The sequence below is a fragment of the Anser brachyrhynchus genome, assembly GCF_964034855.1.
Source record: "Anser brachyrhynchus genome assembly, chromosome: W".
Taxonomy (NCBI): Eukaryota; Metazoa; Chordata; class Aves; order Anseriformes; family Anatidae; genus Anser; species Anser brachyrhynchus.
The window spans coordinates 2,715,627-2,735,651 of NC_137704.1; the positions used below are offsets into that span (position 1 = coordinate 2,715,627).

Sequence of the window (20,025 nt, forward strand, 5' to 3'; positions counted from 1 at the left end):
TAGTATGCCTGGCAGTTTTTCTCTGTGTTTTAGTTTGCGTTGATCCTGCCTTCTTAATACGTGTTAATCGCGCTTTCTTAAGTTAATGAAGAAGGGGAAGATGTGGGAGTGTGGCCATGGGGGTCGACAAGCCCCATGGTTGGTGATAACATCAGACTCTTAATGATGAGACCATCAGGAAAGTAAACCCTCGAGAGGGAACAAAGAAGGGTTATTCAAAAGACACCTTAACCAGGGACATGAAGAACAGGAACAGGGATAGTCTAACAGAACAGGGACAAAAACAAAAAAGGAATGAATAGGGAAAGGCTATCAGAACAGGGACAAACAAAAAACAGCCTATGGGAGGGTCTCGCTGGCATAGGCAGGACCCACAAAGAAGGACTCCAGGAGTTGGAGGGGCAGCCAGAGCCCCCCTGCTGGGCAGCACTCAGTGCCTGCCTCTCCCAGGGATGGGGTTACAAAGTTTGTAAAAGATGGAATTAGTATGCCTGGCAGTTTTTCTCTGTGTTTTAGTTTGTGTTGATCATGCCTTCTTAATTTGTGTTAATCGCGCTTTCTTAAGTTAATGAAGAAGGGGAAGATGTGGGAGTGTGGCCATGGGGGTCGGCAAGCCCCATGGTTGGTGATAACTTCCGACTCTTAAGGATGAGACCATCAGGAACTTAAAGATTTGAGAGGGAACAAAGAAGGGTGATTCAGGTGACACCTTCTTGTCTGGGGTGGCTAGTTCTCCAGCCATTAATGCATGGAAGTGGCTGGGTGTTTGGTGTTGCCGGGCAAAGTTGTTGACCAATGACTAGTTAGTGGAAAGGTACTGCTGTGAGGCGGAAATTATAGGAAGGGAGCCTTTCCTGAATAAGGGATAGAATGAAGTTGTGCCCTCACTCTGAGAGATGAAGTTATGCCCTCAGTAAGAGAGAGTTCAAGTTATGTCATCAATAAAGAGGTAGCAGTTACAGATCCTGAAAGAACCCCGTTGTCCGTGCAGTCTTTACGCCACAAATCGCCCCCCAACAGGGACAAGAAAACGAACAGGGACAAGAAGAAAACAAACAGGGACATGAAGAACAGGAACAGGGACAGGCTAACAGAACAGGGACAAAAACAAAAAAGGAATGAATAGGGACAGGCAAACGGAACAGGAAAAAAAAAAAAAAAAGGAATGAATAGGTACAGGCTAACAGAACAGGGACGAACAAAAAGAGCTTATGGGAGGGTCACGCTGGCTTACGCAGGACCCACAAACAAGGACTCCAGGAGTTGGAGGGGCAGCCAGAGCCCCCCGGCTGGGCAGCACTCAGTGCCTGCCTCTCCCAGGGATGGGGTTGCAAAGTTTGTTAAAGATAGTCTTAGTATGCCTGGCAGCTTTACTCTGTGTTTTAGTTTGTGTTGATCCTGCCTTCTTAATTTGTGTTAATCGAGCTCTTTTATGTTAATAAAGAAGGGGGAGATGTGGGAGCGTGGCCATGGGGGTCGACAAGTCCCATGGTTGGTGATAACATCCAACTCTTAAAGATGAGGCCATGAGGAAAGTAAAGCCTTGAGAGGGAACAAAGAAGGGTGATTCAGGAGACACCTTAAACAGGGACATGAAGAACAGGAACAGGGACAGGCTAACAGAGCAGGGAGAAACAAAAAAGAGCATATGGGAGGGTCCCACTGGCATATGCTGGACCCACAAAGAAGGACTCCAGGAGTTGGAGGGGCAGCCAGAGCCCCCCGGCTGGGCAGCACTCAGTGCCTGCCTCTCCCAGGGACGGTTTTACAAAGATTGTTAAAGATAGACTTAGTATGCCTGGCAGTTTTTCTCTGTGTTTTAGTTTGTGTTGATCCTGCCTTCTTAATACGTGTTAATCGCGCTTTCTTAAGTTAATGAAGAAGGGGAAGATGTGGGAGTGTGGCCATGGGGGTCGACAAGCCCCAGGGTTGGTGATAACATCAGACTCTTAATGATGAGACCATCAGGAAAGTAAAGCCTTGAGAGGGAACAAAGAAGGGTGATTCAGGAGACACCATAAACAGGGACATGAAGAACAGGAACAGGGATAGTCTAACAGAACAGGGACAAAAACAAAAAAGGAATGAATAGGGACAGGCTATCAGAACAGGGACAAACAAAAAACAGCGTATGGGAGGGTCTCGCTGGCATAGGCAGGACCCACAAACAAGGACTCCAGGAGTTGGAGGGGCAGCCAGAGCCCACCGGCTAGGCAGTACTCAGTGCCTGCCTCTCCCAGGGATGGCGTTACAAAGTTTGTTAAAGATGGAATTAGTATGCCTGGCAGTTTTTCTCTGCGTTTTAGTTTGTGTTAATAGTGCTTTCTTAATTTGTGTTACTCTTGCTTTCTTAATTTCTGTTAATCGCGCCTTCATAATTTGTGTTAAACCTGCTTTCTTAATTTGTGTTAATCGAGCTCTTTTATGTTAATAAAGAAGGGGGAGTTGTAGGAGTGTGGCCATGGGGGTCGACAAGTCCCATGGTTGGTGATAACATCCGACTCTTAAAGATGAGGCCATCAGGAAAGTAAAGCCTTGAGAGGGAACAAAGAAGGGTGATTCAGGAGACACCTTAAACAGGGACATGAAGAACAGGAACAGGGACAGGCTAACAGAGCAGGGAGAAACAAAAAACAGCATATGGGAGGGTCCCACTGGCATATGCTGGACCCACAAAGAAGGACTCCAGGAGTTGGAGGGGCAGCCAGAGCCCCCCGGCTGGGCAGCACTCAGTGCCTGCCTCTCCCAGGGACGGTTCTACAAAGATTGTTAAAGATAGACTTAGTATGCCTGGCAGTTTTTCTCTGTGTTTTAGTTTGTGTTGATCCTGCCTTCTTAATTTGTGTTAATCGCGCTTTCTTAAGTTAATGAAGAAGGGGAAGATGTGGGAGTGTGGCCATGGGGGTCGACAAGCCCCATGGTTGGTGATAACATCCGACTATTAAAGTAGAGACCATCAGGAAAGTAAACCCTTGAGAGGGAACAAAGAAGGGTTATTCAAAAGACACCTTAAGCAGGGACATGAAGAACAGGAACAGGGATAGTCTAACAGAACAGGGACAAAAACAAAAAAGGAATGAATAGGGAAAGGCTATCAGAACAGGGACAAACAAAAAACAGCATATGGGAGGGTCTCGCTGGCATAGGCAGGACCCACAAAGAAGGACTCCAGGAGTTGGAGGGGCAGCCAGAGCCCCCCTGCTGGGCAGCACTCAGTGCCTGCCTCTCCCAGGGATGGGGTTACAAAGTTTGTAAAAGATGGAATTAGTATGCCTGGCAGTTTTTCTCTGTGTTTTAGTTTGTGTTGATCCTGCCTTCTTAATTTGTGTTAATCGCGCTTTCTTAAGTTAATGAAGAAGGGGAAGATGTGGGAGTGTGGCCATGGGGGTCGGCAAGCCCCATGGTTGGTGATAACATCCGACTCTTAAGGATGAGACCATCAGGAATTTAAAGAGCTGAGAGGGAACAAAGAAGGGTGATTCAGGTGACACCTTCTTGTCTGGGGTGGCTAGTTCTCCAGCCATTAATGCATGGAAGTGGCTGGGTGTTTGCTGTTGCCGGGCAAAGTTGTTGACCAATGACTAGTTAGTGGAAAGGTACTGCTGTGAGGCGGAAATTATAGGAAGGGAGCCTTTCCTGAATAAGGGATAGAATGAAGTTGTGCCCTCACTCTGAGAGATGAAGTTATGCCCTCAGTAAGAGAGAGTTCAAGTTATGTCATCAATAAAGAGGTAGCAGTTACAGATCCTGAAAGAACCCCGTTGTCCGTGCGGTCTTTACGCCACAAATCGCCCCCCAACAGGGACAAGAAAACGAACAGGGACGAGAAGAAAACAAACAGGGACATGAAGAACAGGAACAGGGACAGGCAAACAGAACAGGGACAAAAACAAAAAAGGAATGAATAGGGACAGGCAAACGGAACAGGAAAAAAAAAAAAAAAGGAATGAATAGGTACAGGCTAACAGAACAGGGACGAACAAAAAGAGCTTATGGGAGGGTCACGCTGGCTTACGCAGGACCCACAAACAAGGACTCCAGGAGGTGGAGGGGCAGCCAGAGCCCCCCGGCTGGGCAGCACTCAGTGCCTGCCTCTCCCAGGGATGGGGTTGCAAAGTTTGTTAAAGATAGTCTTAGTATGCCTGGCAGCTTTACTCTGTGTTTTAGTTTGTGTTGATCCTGCCTTCTTAATTTGTGTTAATCGAGCTCTTTTATGTTAATAAAGAAGGGGAAGATGTGGGAGCGTGGCCATGGGGGTCGACAAGTCCCATGGTTGGTGATAACATCCAACTCTTAAAGATGAGGCCATCAGGAAAGTTAAGCATTGAGAGGGAACAAAGAAGGGTGATTCAGGAGACACCTTAAACAGGGACATGAAGAACAGGAACAGGGACAGGCTAACAGAGCAGGGAGAAACAAAAAACAGCATATGGGAGGGTCCCACTGGCATATGCTGGATCCACAAACAAGGACTCCAGGAGTTGGAGGGGCAGCCAGAGCCCCCCGGCTGGGCAGTACTCAGTGCCTGCCTCTCCCAGGGATGGTTTTACAAAGGTTGTTAAAGATAGACTTAGTATGCCTGGCAGTTTTTCTCTGTGTTTTAGTTTGTGTTGATCCTGCCTTCTAAATTTGTGTTAATTGTGCTTTCTTATGTTAATAAAGAAGGGGAAGATGTGGGAGTGTGGCCATGGGGGTCGACAAGCCCCATGGTTGGTGATAACATCGGACTCTTAAGGATGAGACCATCAGGAAAGGAAAGCCTTGAGAGGGAACAAAGAAGGGTGATTCAGGAGACACCTTAAGCAGGGACATGAAGAACAGGAACAGGGATAGTCTAACAGAACAGGGACAAAAACAAAAAAGGAATGAATAGGGACAGGCTATCAGAACAGGGACAAACAAAAAACAGTGTATGGGAGGGTCTCGCTGGCATAGGCAGGACCCACAAACAAGGACTCCAGGAGTTGGAGGGGCAGCCAGAGCCCCCCTGCTGGGCAGCACTCAGTGCCTGCCTCTCCCACGGCTGGTTTTACAAAGATTGTTAAAGATAGACTTAGTATGCCTGGCAGTTTTTCTCTGTGTTTTAGTTTGTGTTGATCCTGCCTTCTTAATTTGTGTTAATTGCGCTTTCATATGTTAATAAAGAAGGGTAAGATGTGGGAGTGTGGCCATGGGGGTCGACAAGCCCCTTGGTTTGTGATAACATCGGACTCTTAAAGTAGAGACCACCAGGAAAGTAAAGCTTTGAGAGGGAACAAAGAAGGGTGATTCAGGAGACACCTTAAGCAGGGACCTGAAGAACAGGAACAGGGACAGGCTAACAGAACAGGGACAAAACAAAAAAGGAATGAATAGGGACATGCTATCAGAACAGGGGCAAACAAAGAACAGCGTATGGGAGGGTCTCGCTGGCATAGGCAGGACCCACAAACAAGGACTCCAGGAGTTGGAGGGGCAGCCAGAGCCCCCCAGCTGGGAAGGACTCAGTGCCTGCCTCTCCCAGGGATGGGGTTACAAAGTTTGTTAAAGATGGAATTAGTATGCCTGGCAGTTTTTCTCTGTATTTTATTTTGTGTTAATAGTGCTTTCTTAATTTGTGTTACTCTTGCTTTCTTAATTTCTGTTAATCGCGCCTTCATAATTTGTGTTAAACCTGCTTTCTTAATTTGTGTTAATCGAGCTCTTTTATGTTAATAAAGAAGGGGGAGTTGTGGGAGCATGGCCATGGGGGTCGACAAGTCCCATGGTTGGTGATAACATCCGACTCTTAAAGATGAGGCCATCAGGAAAGTAAAGAGTTGAGAGGGAACAAAGAAGGGTGATTCAGGAGACACCTTAAACAGGGACATGAAGAACAGGAACAGGGACAGGCTAACAGAGCAGGGAGAAACAAAAAAGAGCATATGGGAGGGTCCCACTGGCATATGCTGGACCCACAAAGAAGGACTCCAGGAGTTGGAGGGGCAGCCAGAGCCCCCCGGCTGGGCAGCACTCAGTGCCTGCCTCTCCCAGGGACGGTTTTACAAAGATTGTTAAAGATAGACTTAGTATGCCTGGCAGTTTTTCTCTGTGTTTTAGTTTGTGTTGGTCCTGCCTTCTTAATTTGTGTTAATCAAGCTCTTTTATGTTAATAAAGAAGGGGGAGATGTGGGAGCATGGCCACGGGGGTCCACAAGTCCCAGAGTTGGTGATAACATCCAACTCTTAAAGATGAGGCCATCAGGAAAGTAAAGAGTTGAGAGGGAACAAAGAAGGGTGATTCAGGAGACACCTTAAACAGGGACATGAAGAACAGGAACAGGGATAGTCTAACAGAACAGGGAGGAAAACAAAAAAGGAATGAATAGGGACAGGCTATCAGAACAGGGACAAACAAAAAACAGCGTATGGGAGGGTCTTGCTGGCATAGGCAGGACCCCCAAACAAGGACTCCAGGAGTTGGAGGGGCAGCCAGAGCCCCCCAGCTGGGCAGCACTCAGTGCCTGCCTCTCCCAGGGACGGGGTTACAAAGATTGTTAAAGATGGAATTAGTATGCCTGGCAGTTTTTCTCTGTGTTTTAGTTTGTGTTGATCCTGCCTTCTTAATTTGTGTTAATCGCGCTTTCTTATGTTAATAAAGAAGGGGAAGATGTGGGAGTGTGGCCATGGGGGTCGACAAGCCCCATGGTTGGTGGTAACATCAGACTCTTAATGATGAGACCATCAGGAAAGTAAAGAGTTGAGAGAGAACAAAGAAGGGTGATTCAGGAGACACCTTAAAAAGGGACATGAAGAACAGGAACAGGGACAGGCTAACAGAACAGGGACGAAAACAAAAAAGGAATGAATAGGGACAGGCTATCAGAACAGGGACAAACAAAAAACAGCGTATGGGAGGGTCTCGCTGGCATAGGCAGGACCCCCAAACAAGGACTCCAGGAGTTGGAGGGGCAGCCAGAGCCCCCCAGCTGGGCAGCACTCAGTGCCTGCCTCTCCCAGGGATGGGGTTACAAAGTTTGTTAAAGATGGAATTAGTATGCCTGGCAGTTTTTCTCTGTATTTTAGTTTGTGTTAATAGTGCTTTCTTAATTTGTGTTACTCTTGCTTTCTTAATTTCTGTTAATCGCGCCTTCATAATTTGTGTTACACCTGCTTTCTTAATTTGTGTTATTCGAGCTCTTTTATGTTAATAAAGAAGGGGGAGATGTGGGAGCATGGCCATGGGGGTCCACAAGTCCCATGGTTGGTGATAACATCCAACTCTTAAAGATGAGGCCATCAGGAAAGTAAAGCCTTGAGAGGGAACAAAGAAGGGTGATTCAGGAGACACCTTAAACAGGGACATGAAGAACAGGAACAGGGACAGGCTAACAGAGCAGGGAGAAACAAAAAACAGCATATGGGAGGGTCCCACTGGCGTATGCTGGACCCACAAACAAGGACTTCAGGAGTTGGAGGGGCAGCCAGAGCCCCCCGGCTGGGCAGCACTCAGTGCCTGCCTCTCCCAGGGATGGTTTTACAAAGGTTGTTAAAGATAGACTTAGTATGCCTGGCAGTTTTTCTCTGTGTTTTAGTTTGTGTTGATCCTGCCTTCTTAATTTGTGTTAATCGCGCTTTCTTAAGTTAATAAAGAAGGGGGAGATGTGGGAGTGTGTCCATGGGGGTCGACAGGCCCCATGGTTGGTGATAACATCGGACTCTTAAGGATGAGACCATCAGGAAAGTAAAGAGTTGAGAGGGAACAAAGAAGGGTGATTCAGGTGACACCTTCTTGTCTGGGGTGGCTAGTTCTCCAGCCATTAATGCATGGAAGTGGCTGGGTGTTTGGTGTTGCCGGGCAAAGTTGTTTAACCAATGACTAGTTAGTGGAAAGGTACTGCTGTGAGGCGGAAATTATAGGAAGGGAGCCTTTCCTGAATAAGGGATAGAATTAAGTTGTGCCCTCACTCTGAGAGATGAAGTTATGCCCTCAGTAAGAGAGAGTTCAAGTTATGTCATCAATAAAGAGGTAGCAGTTACAGATCCTGAAAGAACCCCGTTGTCCGTGCGGTCTTTACGCCACAAATCGCCCCCCAACAGGGACATGAAAACGAACAGGGACGAGAAGAAAACAAACAGGGACATGAAGAATAGGAACAGGGACAGGCTAACAGCACAGGGACAAAAGCAAAAAAGGAATGAATAGGGACAGGCAAACGGAACAGGGACAAAAACAGAAAAGGAATGATCAGATACAGGCTAACAGAACAGGGACGAACAAAAAGAGCTTATGGAAGGGTCACGCTGGCTTACGCAGGACCCACAAACAAGGACTCCAGGAGTTGGAGGGGCAGCCAGAGCCCCCCGGCTGGGCAGTACTCAGTGCCTGCCTCTCCCAGGGATGGGGTTGCAAAGTTTGTTAAAGATAGACTTAGTATGCCTGGCAGTTTTTCTCTGTGTTTTAGTTTGTGTTGATCCTGCCTTCTTAATTTGTGTTAATTGCGCTTTCTTATTTTAATAAAGAAGGGGAAGATGTGGGAGTGTGGCTATGGGGGTCCACAAGCCCCATGGTTGGTGATAACATCCGAATACTAAAGTAGAGACCATCAGGAAAGTAAAGCCTTGAGAGGGAACAAAGAAGGGTGCTTCAGGAGACACCTTAAGCAGGGACATGAAGAACAGGAACAGGGATAGTCTAACAGAACAGGGACAAAAGCAAAAAAGGAATGAATAGGGACAGGCTATCAGAACAGCGACAAACAAAAAACAGCGTATGGGAGGGTCTCGCTGGCATAGGCAGGACCCCCAAACAAGGACTCCAGGAGTTGGAGGGGCAGCCAGAGCCCCCCGGCTAGGCAGTACTCAGTGCCTGCCTCTCCCAGGGATGGCGTTACAAAGTTTGTTAAAGATGGAATTAGTATGCCTGGCAGTTTTTCTCTGTATTTTAGTTTGTGTTAATAGTTCTTTCTTAATTTGTGTTACTTTTCCTTTCTTATTTTCTGTTAATCGCGCCTTCATAATTTGTGTTAAACCTGCTTTCTTAATTTGTGCTAATCAAGCTCTTTTATGTTAATAAAGAAGGGGGAGATGTGGGAGCATGGCCACGGGGGTCGACAAGTCCCAGAGTTGGTGATAACATCCAACTCTTAAAGATGAGGCCATCAGGAAAGTAAAGAGTTGAGAGGGAACAAAGAAGGGTGATTCAGGAGACACCTTAAACAGGGACATGAAGAACAGGAACAGGGATAGTCTAACAGAACAGGGAGGAAAACAAAAAAGGAATGAATAGGGACAGGCTATCAGAACAGGGACAAACAAAAAACAGCGTATGGGAGGGTCTCGCTGGCATAGGCAGGACCCCCAAACAAGGACTCCAGGAGTTGGAGGGGCAGCCAGAGCCCCCTGGCTTGGCAGTACTCAGTGCCTGCCTCTCCCAGGGATGGTTTTACAAAGGTTGTTAAAGATAGACTTAGTATGCCTGGCAGTTTTTCTCTGTGTTTTAGTTTGTGTTGATCCTGCCTTCTTAATTTGTGTTAATCGCGCTTTCTTAAGTTAATAAAGAAGGGGGAGATGTGGGAGTGTGGCCATGGGGGTCGACAGGCCCCATGGTTGGTGATAACATCGGACTCTTAAGGATGAGACCATCAGGAAAGTAAAGAGTTGAGAGGGAACAAAGAAGGGTGATTCAGGTGACACCTTATTGTCTGGGGTGGCTAGTTCTCCAGCCATTAATGCATGGAAGTGGCTGGGTGTTTGGTGTTGCCGGGCAAAGTTGTTGACCAATGACTAGTTAGTGGAAAGGTACTGCTGTGAGGCGGAAATTATAGGAAGGGAGCCTTTCCTGAATAAGGGATAGAATTAAGTTGTGCCCTCACTCTGAGAGATGAAGTTATGCCCTCAGTAAGAGAGAGTTCAAGTTATGTCATCAATAAAGAGGTAGCAGTTACAGATCCTGAAAGAACCCCGTTGTCCGTGCGGTCTTTACGCCACAAATCGCCCCCCAACAGGGACATGAAAACGAACAGGGACGAGAAGAAAACAAACAGGGACATGAAGAATAGGAACAGGGACAGGCTAACAGCACAGGGACAAAAGCAAAAAAGGAATGAATAGGGACAGGCAAACGGAACAGGGACAAAAACAGAAAAGGAATGATCAGGTACAGGCTAACAGAACAGGGACGAACAAAAAGAGCTTATGGAAGGGTCACGCTGGCTTACGCAGGACCCACAAACAAGGACTCCAGGAGTTGGAGGGGCAGCCAGAGCCCCCCGGCTGGGCAGCACTCAGTGCCTGCCTCTCCCGGGGATGGGGTTACAAAGTTTGTTAAAGATAGACTTAGTATGCCTGGCAGTTTTTCTCTGTGTTTTAGTTTGTGTTGATCCTGCCTTCTTAATTTGTGTTAATTGCGCTTTCTTATTTTAATAAAGAAGGGGAAGATGTGGGAGTGTGGCCATGGGGGTCGACAAGTCCCATGGTTGGTGATAACATCCAACTCTTAAAGATGAAACCATCAGGAAAGTAAATAGTTGAGAGGGAACAAAGAAGGGTGATTCAGGAGACACCTTAAGCAGGGACATGAAGAACAGGAACAGGGATAGTCTAACAGAACAGGGAGGAAAACAAAAAAGGAATGAAAAGGGACAGGCTAACAGAGCAGGGAGAAACAAAAAACAGCATATGGGAGGGTCCCACTGGCATATGCTGGACCCACAAACAAGGACTCCAGGAGTTGGAGTGGCAGCCAGAGCCCCCCTGCTGGGCAGCACTCAGTGCCTGCCTCTCCCAGGGATGGTTTTACAAAGATTGTTAAAGATAGACTTAGTATGCCTGGCAGTTTTTCTCTGTGTTTTAGTTTGTGTTGATCCTGCCTTCTTAATTTGTGTTAATCGCGTTTTCTTATGTTAATAAAGAAGGGGAAGATGTGGGAGTGTGGCTATGGGGGTCTACAAGCCCCATGGTTGGTGATAACATCCGAATACTAAAGTAGAGACCATCAGGAAAGTAAAGCCTTGAGAGGGAACAAAGAAGGGTGATTCAGGAGACACCTTAAGCAGGGACATGAAGAACAGGAACAGGGATAGTCTAACAGAACATGGACAAAAACAAAAAAGGAATGAATAGGGACAGGCTATCAGAACAGCGACAAACAAAAAACAGCGTATGGGAGGGTCTCGCTGGCATAGGCAGGACCCCCAAACAAGGACTCCAGGAGTTGGAGGGGCAGCCAGAGCCCACCGGCTAGGCAGTACTCAGTGCCTGCCTCTCCCAGGGATGGCGTTACAAAGTTTGTTAAAGATGGAATTAGTATGCCTGGCAGTTTTTCTCTGTATTTTAGTTTGTGTTAATAGTTCTTTCTTAATTTGTGTTACTCTTGCTTTCTTAATGTCTGTTAATCGCGCCTTCTTTATTTGTGTTAAACCTGCTTTCTTAATTTGTGTTAATCGCGCTTTCTTAAGTTAATAAAGAAGGGGGAGATGTGGGACTGTGGCCATGGGGGTCGACAAGCCCCATGGTTGGTGATAACATCAGACTCTTAATGATGAGACCATCAGGAAAGTAAAGCCTTGAGAGGGAACAAAGAAGGGTGATTCAGGAGACACCTTAAACAGGGACATGAAGAACAGGAACAGGGGCAGGCTAACAGAGCAGGAGGAAACAAAAAACAGCATATGGGAGGGTCCCACTGGCATATGCTGGACCCACAAACAAGGACTCCAGGAGTTGGAGGGGCAGCCAGAGCCCCCCAGCTGGGCAGCACTCAGTGCCTGCCTCTCCCAGGGATGGGGTTGCAAAGTTTGTTAGATAGCCTTTGTATGCCTGGCAGTTTTTCTCTGTGTTTTAGTTTGTGTTTATCCTGCCTTCTTAATTTGTGTTAATCGCGCTTTCTTATGTTAATAAAGAAGGGGAAGATGTGGGAGTGTGGCCATGGGGGTCGACAAGCCCCATGGTTGGTGATCACATCCGACTATTAAAGTAGAGGCCATCAGGAATGTAAAGCCTTGAGAGGGAACAAAGAAGGGTGATTCAGGAGACACCTTAAGCAGGGACATGAGGAACAGGAACAGGGATAGTCTAACAGAACAGGGACAAAAACAAAAAGCGAATGAATAGGGACAGGCTATCAGAACAGGGACAAACAAAAAACAGCGTATGGGAGGGTCTCGCTGGCATAGGCCGGACCCCCAAACAAGGACTCCAGGAGTTGGAGGGGCAGCCAGAGCCCCCCGGCTGGGCAGCACTCAGTGCCTGCCTCTCCCAGGGACGGTTTTACAAAGATTGTTAAAGATAGACTTAGTATGCCTGGCAGTTTTTCTCTGTGTTTTAGTTTGTGCTGATCCTGCCTTCTTAATTTGTGTTAAACGCGCTTTCTTATGTTAATAAAGAAGGGGAAGATGTGGGAGTGTGGCCATGGGGGTCGACAAGCCCCATGGTTGGTAATAACATCCGACTCTTAAGGATGAGACCATCAGGAATTTAAAGAGTTGAGAAGGAACAAAGAAGGGTGATTCAGGTGACACCTTGTTGTCTGGGGTGGCTTGTTCTCCAGCCATTAAAGCATGGAAGTTGCTGGGTGTTTGCTGTTGCCGGGCAAAGTTGTTGACCAATGACTAGTTAGTGGAAAGGTACTGCTGTGAGGCGGAAATTATAGGAAGGGAGCCTTTCCTGAATAAGGGATAGAATGAAGTTGTGCCCTCACTCTGAGAGATGAAGTTATGCCCTCAGTAAGAGAGAGTTCAAGTTATGTTGTCAATAAAGAGGTAGCAGTTACAGATCCTGAAAGAACCCCGTTGTCCGTGCGGTCTTTACGCCACAAATCGCCCCCCAACAGGGACATGAAAACGAACAGGGACATGAAGAAGAGGAACAGGGACAGGCTAACAGAACAGGGACAAAAACAAAAAAGGAATGAATAGGGACAGGCAAACGGAACAGGGACAAAAACAGAAAAGGAATGAATAGGTACAGGCTAACAGAACAGGGACGAACAAAAAGAGCGTATGGGAGGGTCACGCTGGCTTACGCAGGACCCCCAAACAAGGACTCCAGGAGTTGGAGGGGCAGCCAGAGCCCCCCGGCTGGGCAGCACTCAGTGCCTGCCTCTCCCAGGGTTGGTTTTACAAAGTTTGTTAAAGATGGAATTAGTATGCCTGGCAGTTTTTCTCTGTGTTTTAGTTTGTGTTAATAGTGCTTTCTTAAATTGTGTTACTCTTGCTTTCTTAATTTCTGTTAATCGCGCCTTCATAATTTGTGTTAAATCTGCTTTCTTAATTTATGTTAATCGAGCTCTTTTATGTTAATAAAGAAGGGGGAGATGTGGGAGCATGGCCATGGGGGTCGACAAGTCCCATGGTTGGTGATAACATGCGACTCTTAAAGATGAGGCCATCAGGAAAGTAAAGAGTTGAGAGGGAACAAAGAAGGGTGATTCAGGAGACACCTTAAACAGGGACATGAAGAACAGGAACAGGGATAGTCTAACAGAACAGGGACGAAAACAAAAAAGGAATGAATAGGGACAGGAAAACGGAACAGGGACAAACAAAAAACAGAATATGGGAGGGTCTCGCTGGCATAGGCAGGACCCACAAACAAGGACTCCAGGAGTTGGAGGGTCAGCCAGAGCCCCCCGGCTTGGCAGCACTCAGTGCCTGCCTCTCCCAGGGATGGTTTTACAAAGATTGTTAAAGATAGACTTAGTATGCCTGGCAGTTTTTCTCTGTGTTTTAGTTTGTGTTGATCCTGCCTTCTTAATTTGTGTTAATCGCGCTTTCTTATGTTAATAAAGAAGGGGAAGATGTGGGAGTGTGGCCATGGGGGTCGACAAGCCCCATGGTTGGTGGTAACATCCGACTCTTAAAGATGAGGCCATCAGGAAAGTAAAGAGTTGAGAGGGAACAAAGAAGGGTGATTCAGGAGACACCTTAAGCAGGGACATGAAGAACAGGAACAGGGGCAGGCTAACAGAGCAGGAGGAAACAAAAAACAGCATATGGGAGGGTCCCACTGGCATATGCTGGACCCACAAACAAGGACTCCAGGAGTTGGAGGGGCAGCCAGAGCCCCCCGGCTGGGCAGCACTCAGTGCCTGCCTCTCCCAGGGATGGGGTTACAAAGTTTGTTAAAGATGGAATTAGTATGCCTGGCAGTTTTTCTCTGTGTTTTAATTTGTGTTAATAGTGGTTTCTTAATTTGTGTTTCTCTTGCTTTCTTAATTTCTGTTAATCGCGCCTTCTTAATTTGTGTTAAACCTGCTTTCTTAATTTGTGTTAATCGAGCTCTTTTATGTTAATAAAGAAGGGGGAGATGTGGGAGCGTGGCCATGGGGGTCGACAAGTCCCATGGTTGGTGATAACATCCAAATCTTAAAGATGAGGCCATCAGGAAAGTAAAGAGTTGAGAGGGAACAAAGAAGGGTGATTCAGGAGACACCTTAAACAGGGACATGAAGAACAGGAACAGGGATAGTCTAACAGAACAGGGACGAAAACAAAAAAAGGAATGAATAGGGACAGGCTATCAGAACAGGGACAAACAAAAAACAGCGTATGGGAGGGTCTCGCTGGCATATGCTGGACCCACAAACAAGGACTCCAGGAGTTGGAGGGGCAGCCAGAGCCCCCCGGCTGGGCAGCACTCAGTGCCTGCCTCTCCCAGGGATGGGGTTACAAAGTTTGTTAAAGATGGAATTAGTATGCCTGGCAGTTTTTCTCTGTATTTTAGTTTGTGTTAATAGTTCTTTCTTAATTTGTGTTACTTTTCCTTTCTTATTTTCTGTTAATCATGCCTTCTTAATTTGTGTTAAACCTGCTTTCTTAATTTGTGTTAATCGAGCTCTTCTATGTTAATAAATAAGGGGGAGATGTGGGAGCATGGCCATGGGGGTCGACAAGTCCCATGGTTGGTGATAACATCCGACTCTTAAAGATGAGGCCATCAGGAAAGTAAAGAGTTGAGAGGGAACAAAGAAGGGTGATTCAGGTGACACCTTCTTGTCTGGGGTGGCTTGTTCTCCAGCCATTAAAGCATGGAAGTTGCTGGGTGTTTGCTGTTGCCGGGCAAAGTTGTTGACCAATGACTAGTTAGTGGAAAGGTACTGCTGTGAGGCGGAAGTTATAGGAAGGGAGCCTTTCCTGAATAAGGGATAGAATGAAGTTGTGCCCTCACTCTGAGAGATGAAGTTATGCCTTCAGTAAGAGAGAGTTCAAGTTATGTCATCAATAAAGAGGTAGCAGTTACAGATCCTGAAAGAACCCCGTTGTCCGTGCGGTCTTTACGCCACAAATCGCCCCCCAACAGGGACATGAAAACGAACAGGGACAAGAAGAAAACAAACAGGGACATGAAGAACAGGAACAGGGACAGGCTAACAGCACAGGGACAAAAACAAAAAAGGAATGAATAGGGACAGAGTATCAGAACAGGGACAAACAAAAAACAGCGTATGGGAGGGTCTCGCTGGCATAAGCAGGACCCACAAACAAGGACTCCAGGAGTTGGAGGGGCAGCCAGAGCCCCCCGGTTGGGCAGCACTCAGTGCCTGCCTCTCCCATAGATGGTTTTACAAAGATTGTTAAAGATAGACTTAGCATGCCTGGCAGTTTTTCTCTGTGTTTTAGTTTGTGTTGATCCCGACTTCTTAATATGTGTTAATCGCGCTTTCTTCTGTTAATAAAGAAGGGGAAGATGTGGGAGTTTGGCCATGGGGGTCGATAAGCCCCATGGTTGGTGATAACATCGGACTCTTAAGGATGAGACCATCAGGAATTTAAAGAGTTGAGAGGGAACAAAGAAGGGTGATTCAGGTGACACCTTCTTGTCTGGGTTGGCTAGTTCTCCAGCCATTAAAGCATGGAAGTTGCTGGGTGTTTGCTGTTGCCGGGCAAAGTTGTTGACCAATGACTAGTTAGTGGAAAGGTACTGCTGTGAGGCGGAAGTTATAGGAAGGGAGCTTGTCCTGAATAAGGGATCGAATGAAGTTGTGCCCTCACTCTGAGAGATGAAGTTATGCCCTCAGTAAGAGAGAGTTGAAGTTATGTCATCAATAAAGAGGTAGCAGTTACAGATCCTGAAAGAACCCCGGTGTCCGTGCGGTCTTTACACCACAAATCGCGCCCAAACACGGACATGAAGAAATCAAACAGGGACGAGAAGAAAACAAACAGGGACATGAAGAACAGGAACAGGGACAGGCTAACAGAACAGGGACAAAAACAAAAAAGGAATGAATAGGGACAGGCAAACGGAACAGGGACAAAAACAGAATAGGAATGAATAGGTACAGGCTAACAGAACAGGGACGAACTAACAGAGCTTATGGGAGGGTCACGCTGGCTTACGCAGGACCCCCAAACAAGGACTCCAGGAGGTGGAGGGGCAGCCAGAGCCCCCCGGCTGGGCAGCACTCAGTGCCTGCCTCTCCCAGGGATGGGGTTACAAAGTTTGTTAAAGATGGAATTAGTATGCTTGGCAGTTTTTCTCTGTATTTTAGTTTGTGTTAATAGTGCTTTCTTAATTTGTGTTACTCTTGCTTTCTTAATTTCTGTTAATCGCGCCTTCTTAATTTGTGTTAAACCTGCTTTCTTAATTTGTGTTAATCGAGCTCTTTTATGTTAATAAAGAAGGGGGAGATGTGGGAGCCTGGCCATGGGGGTCGACAAGTCCCATGGTTGGTGATAACATCCGACTCTTAAAGATGAGGCCATCAGGAAAGTAAAGAGTTGAGAGGGAACAAAGAAGGCTGATTCAGGAGACACCTTAAACAGGGACATGAAGAACAGGAACAGGGACAGGCTAACAGAGCAGGGAGAAACAAAAAACAGCATATGGGAGGGTCCCACTGGCATATGCTGGACCCAAAACTAGGACTCCAGGAGTTGGAGGGGCAGCCAGAGCCCCCCGGCTGGGCAGCACTCAGTGCCTGCCTCTCCCAGGGATGGTTTTACAAAGGTTGTTAAAGATAGACTTAGTATGCTGTCCTGGTTCCAGTTAGGACAGAGTTAATGAGGTGTGTACCTCAAGGGGATTTGATACTGGGTGAGAATAGCCCATGAGTTGAATTGTAGTATGTTAATTATTATATAATACTGTATGTCATCACTACCATGATTGCTATATATCATAGATGAAAATGGTGATTAATTAGAATGTATTGGAAAGAGTGTAACCTGAGCATGACATAAATGGTATGGAATAAGGGGTGGATATCTGTCCTGGTTCCAGTTAGGACAGAGTTAATTTTCCCTCATAGTAGCTGGTATGTTATGTCTCCTGAATGCGCTTCAGGTTTTGTTGAGGGTTAAACAGCTACTTAGGAATCTCATCCGGAGATCTGTCTTGAGGCGGGGTAGTTGCGAGTGGCAGGGAGTGTGGGAGGATATGGGCAGGTTTCTAGAGCAGTGGTCACCTCCAGTGTTTTGGACATTCACCCCTGAACAACTGCAAAATCCTAAAAAGCTGGCAGAATGCTTGAAAAAAAGGTGTCATGACTCTGGCAGTTCCAAAGTGACACAAATCACTGTGGCGTGCTGGGGTCTGGCTTGTGCCTATCGAGCTGCAATTGATGCTACTAGCAACCTAGCTCCAGTTCCAGCTCCTGCAGCCGCTCCTGCTCCTGCAGCTGCTCCAGCTCCAGCTCCTGCAGCCGCTCCAGCTCCAGCTCCTGCAGCCGCTCCAGCTCCTGCAGCCACTCCAGTTCCAGCTCCTGCAGCCACTCCAGTTCCAGCTCCTGCAGCCGCTCCAGCTCCTGCAGCCACTCCAGTTCCAGCTCCTGCAGCCGCTCCAGCTCCAGCTCCTGCAGCCGCTCCAGTTCCAGCTCCTGCAGCCGCTCCAGCTCCTGCAGCCGCTCCAGCTCCTGCAGCCACTCCAGCTCCAGCTCCTGCAGCCGCTCCAGCTCCAGCTCCTGCAGCCGCTCCAGCTCCTGCAGCCGCTCCGGCTCCTGCAGCCACTCCAGCTCCAGCCCCTGCAGCCGCTCCAGCTCCTGCAGCCGCTCCAGTTCCAGCTCCTGCAGCCACTCCAGCCCCTGCAGCCGCTCCAGCTCCAGCTCCAGCTCCTGCAGCCGCTCCAGCCCCTGCAGCCGCTCCAGCTCCAGCTCCTGCAGCCGCTCCAGCCCCTGCAGCTGCTCCAGCTCCAGCTCCTGCAGCCACTCCAGCCCCTGCAGCAGCTCCAGCTCCTGCAGCTGCTCCCACTCTTGTGTCTGGGTCAGAGAAACGAGCTGTAGCAGTGCAAGTTGACCCCGCAGAGGGTATTCCAACCCCTGTGGCAGACCCTGTGGCTGGGTTAGAGAAACGAGCTGTAGCATTGCAAGTTGCCCCTGTAGACAAGGTGAAAAAATGGTATAGAGGCTCAGGTCGTTTAGAACGCAGACAGTCTTCTGCTAAGTCTGGGCATAGTGAAGACGAGGCTGGGCCATCAAAGGTGCAGGAGACTGAAGATGAGGATGAGGATGTCGAAAAATCAACAGTAACTACCCGGACTCTATACCAGCGTGAGCTACGAGATGTGCGAAAAGATTTTGGTCGCTGTATAGGTGAGCAGCTTGTCACCTGGCTGCTCCGGTGCTGGGACACGGGAGCCAATTATGTGGAATTAGAGGGCAAGGAAGCCAGGCGGCTGGGATCCCTTGCTAGGGACGCGTGCATTGACAAAGCAATTGGAGATGGAGCACGATCTCGCAGCCTCTGGAGGCGTCTCCTGTCAGCTGTGAAGGAAAGGTATCCCTTCAAGGAAGAACTTGTATGTCTACCAGGCAAATGGACCACCATGGAGAAGGGAATTCAGTACCTGAGGGAATTGGCCGTACGGGAAGTAATTTATAAGGACCTAGACGACGCACAAACATCCGCAGATCCAGATGCAGTCCGGTGTACACTACCCATGTGGCGGAAGTTTGTACAGAGTGCACCATCATCATATGCCAGCTCATTGGCAATACTAGCCTGGAAAGCGGAGGAGAATCCCACAGTGAATGAAGTGACTAAAATACTCCGGCAGTACGAAGGAAATCTCTCCTCTTCCCTACAGGCCTGTGTCTCAGCTGTGGAGAAACTCTCTGAAGAGGTCCACCAACTTAAAGAGAATTTATCTTCCCCTCCACCTGAACGAACCAGTGTCCACCAGCTAAAAGAGAATACTTTGGAGAAACTTTCTGAAAAGATCCACCAACTTGAAGAGAGATTATTTTCCTCCCCACCTGTACAAACCAGTGTCTCAGCTATTAGGGGTAAACGTTCATCTATGCAAGGAAGACAATATGGTGGGCACACACACCGCGCCACCCTGTGGTTTTACCTACGTGACCATGGAGAGGACATGAGAAAATGGGATGGAAAATCTACTGCGACCCTAGAGGCACGGGTACGTGAATTGCAAAGGAAAACAATTGGGAAAAAGGAGTTCTCTGAAAAGTTTGCTGCTCCAACTTCCAGCAGGCAGTCCTTTAAACACAGAAACGAAGATTCTGACCAGGACTAGAGGGGCCCTGCCTCCAGCCAGGGGGAGGAAAGGGACAATCGAGTTTATTGGACTGTGTGGATTCGATGGCCTGGCACGTCAGACGCACAGAAGTATAAGGCTTTGGTAGACACCGGTGCACAATGTACTCTAATGCCATCAAGCTATAAAGGGCCAGAGCCCATCTGTATTTATGGTGTGACGGGGGGATCCCAGCAGTTAACTGTATTGGAGGCTGAAGTGAGTCTAACCGGTAATGAGTGGCAAAAGCACCGTATTGTGACTGGCCCAGATGCTCCGTGCATCCTTGGCATAGACTATCTTAGAAGAGGATATTTCAAGGACCCAAAAGGGTTCCGCTGGGCTTTTGGCATAGCTGCCTTGGAGACAGAGGACATTAAACAGTTGTCTACCTTGCCTGGTCTCTCAGAGGACCCTTCTGTTGTGGGGTTGCTGAGGGTTGAAGAACAGCAAGTGCCGATCGCTACCACAACTGTGCACCGGCGGCAATATCGCACCAACCGAGACTCCCTGAGTCCCATCCATAAGCTAATTCGTCAACTGGAGAGCCAAGGAGTGATCAGCAAGACTCATTCACCTTTTAATAGTCCTATA

The 20,025-nt window shown here is 47.7% G+C and overlaps 1 protein-coding gene across 1 annotated transcript in view; it reads right to left on the reverse strand.

The window, feature by feature from the left end:
- The window catches only part of LOC308184968 (uncharacterized protein), a gene marked incomplete at its 3' end in the record, with an annotated part of 57,955 nt that extends 39,567 nt beyond the window's left edge, over window positions 1-18,388 (reverse strand). Inside the window, exons 1-2 of the mRNA XM_080572515.1 lie at window positions 18,226-18,388; window positions 17,583-18,147 (exon numbers count right to left, since the gene is read on the reverse strand). Of these exons, the coding sequence (XP_080428641.1) occupies window positions 17,583-18,147; window positions 18,226-18,259 (599 nt within the window). The 5' untranslated portion in view covers window positions 18,260-18,388. The remainder of the gene's footprint in view (window positions 1-17,582; window positions 18,148-18,225) is intronic.
- Window positions 18,389-20,025: the final 1,637 nt, after the last annotated feature.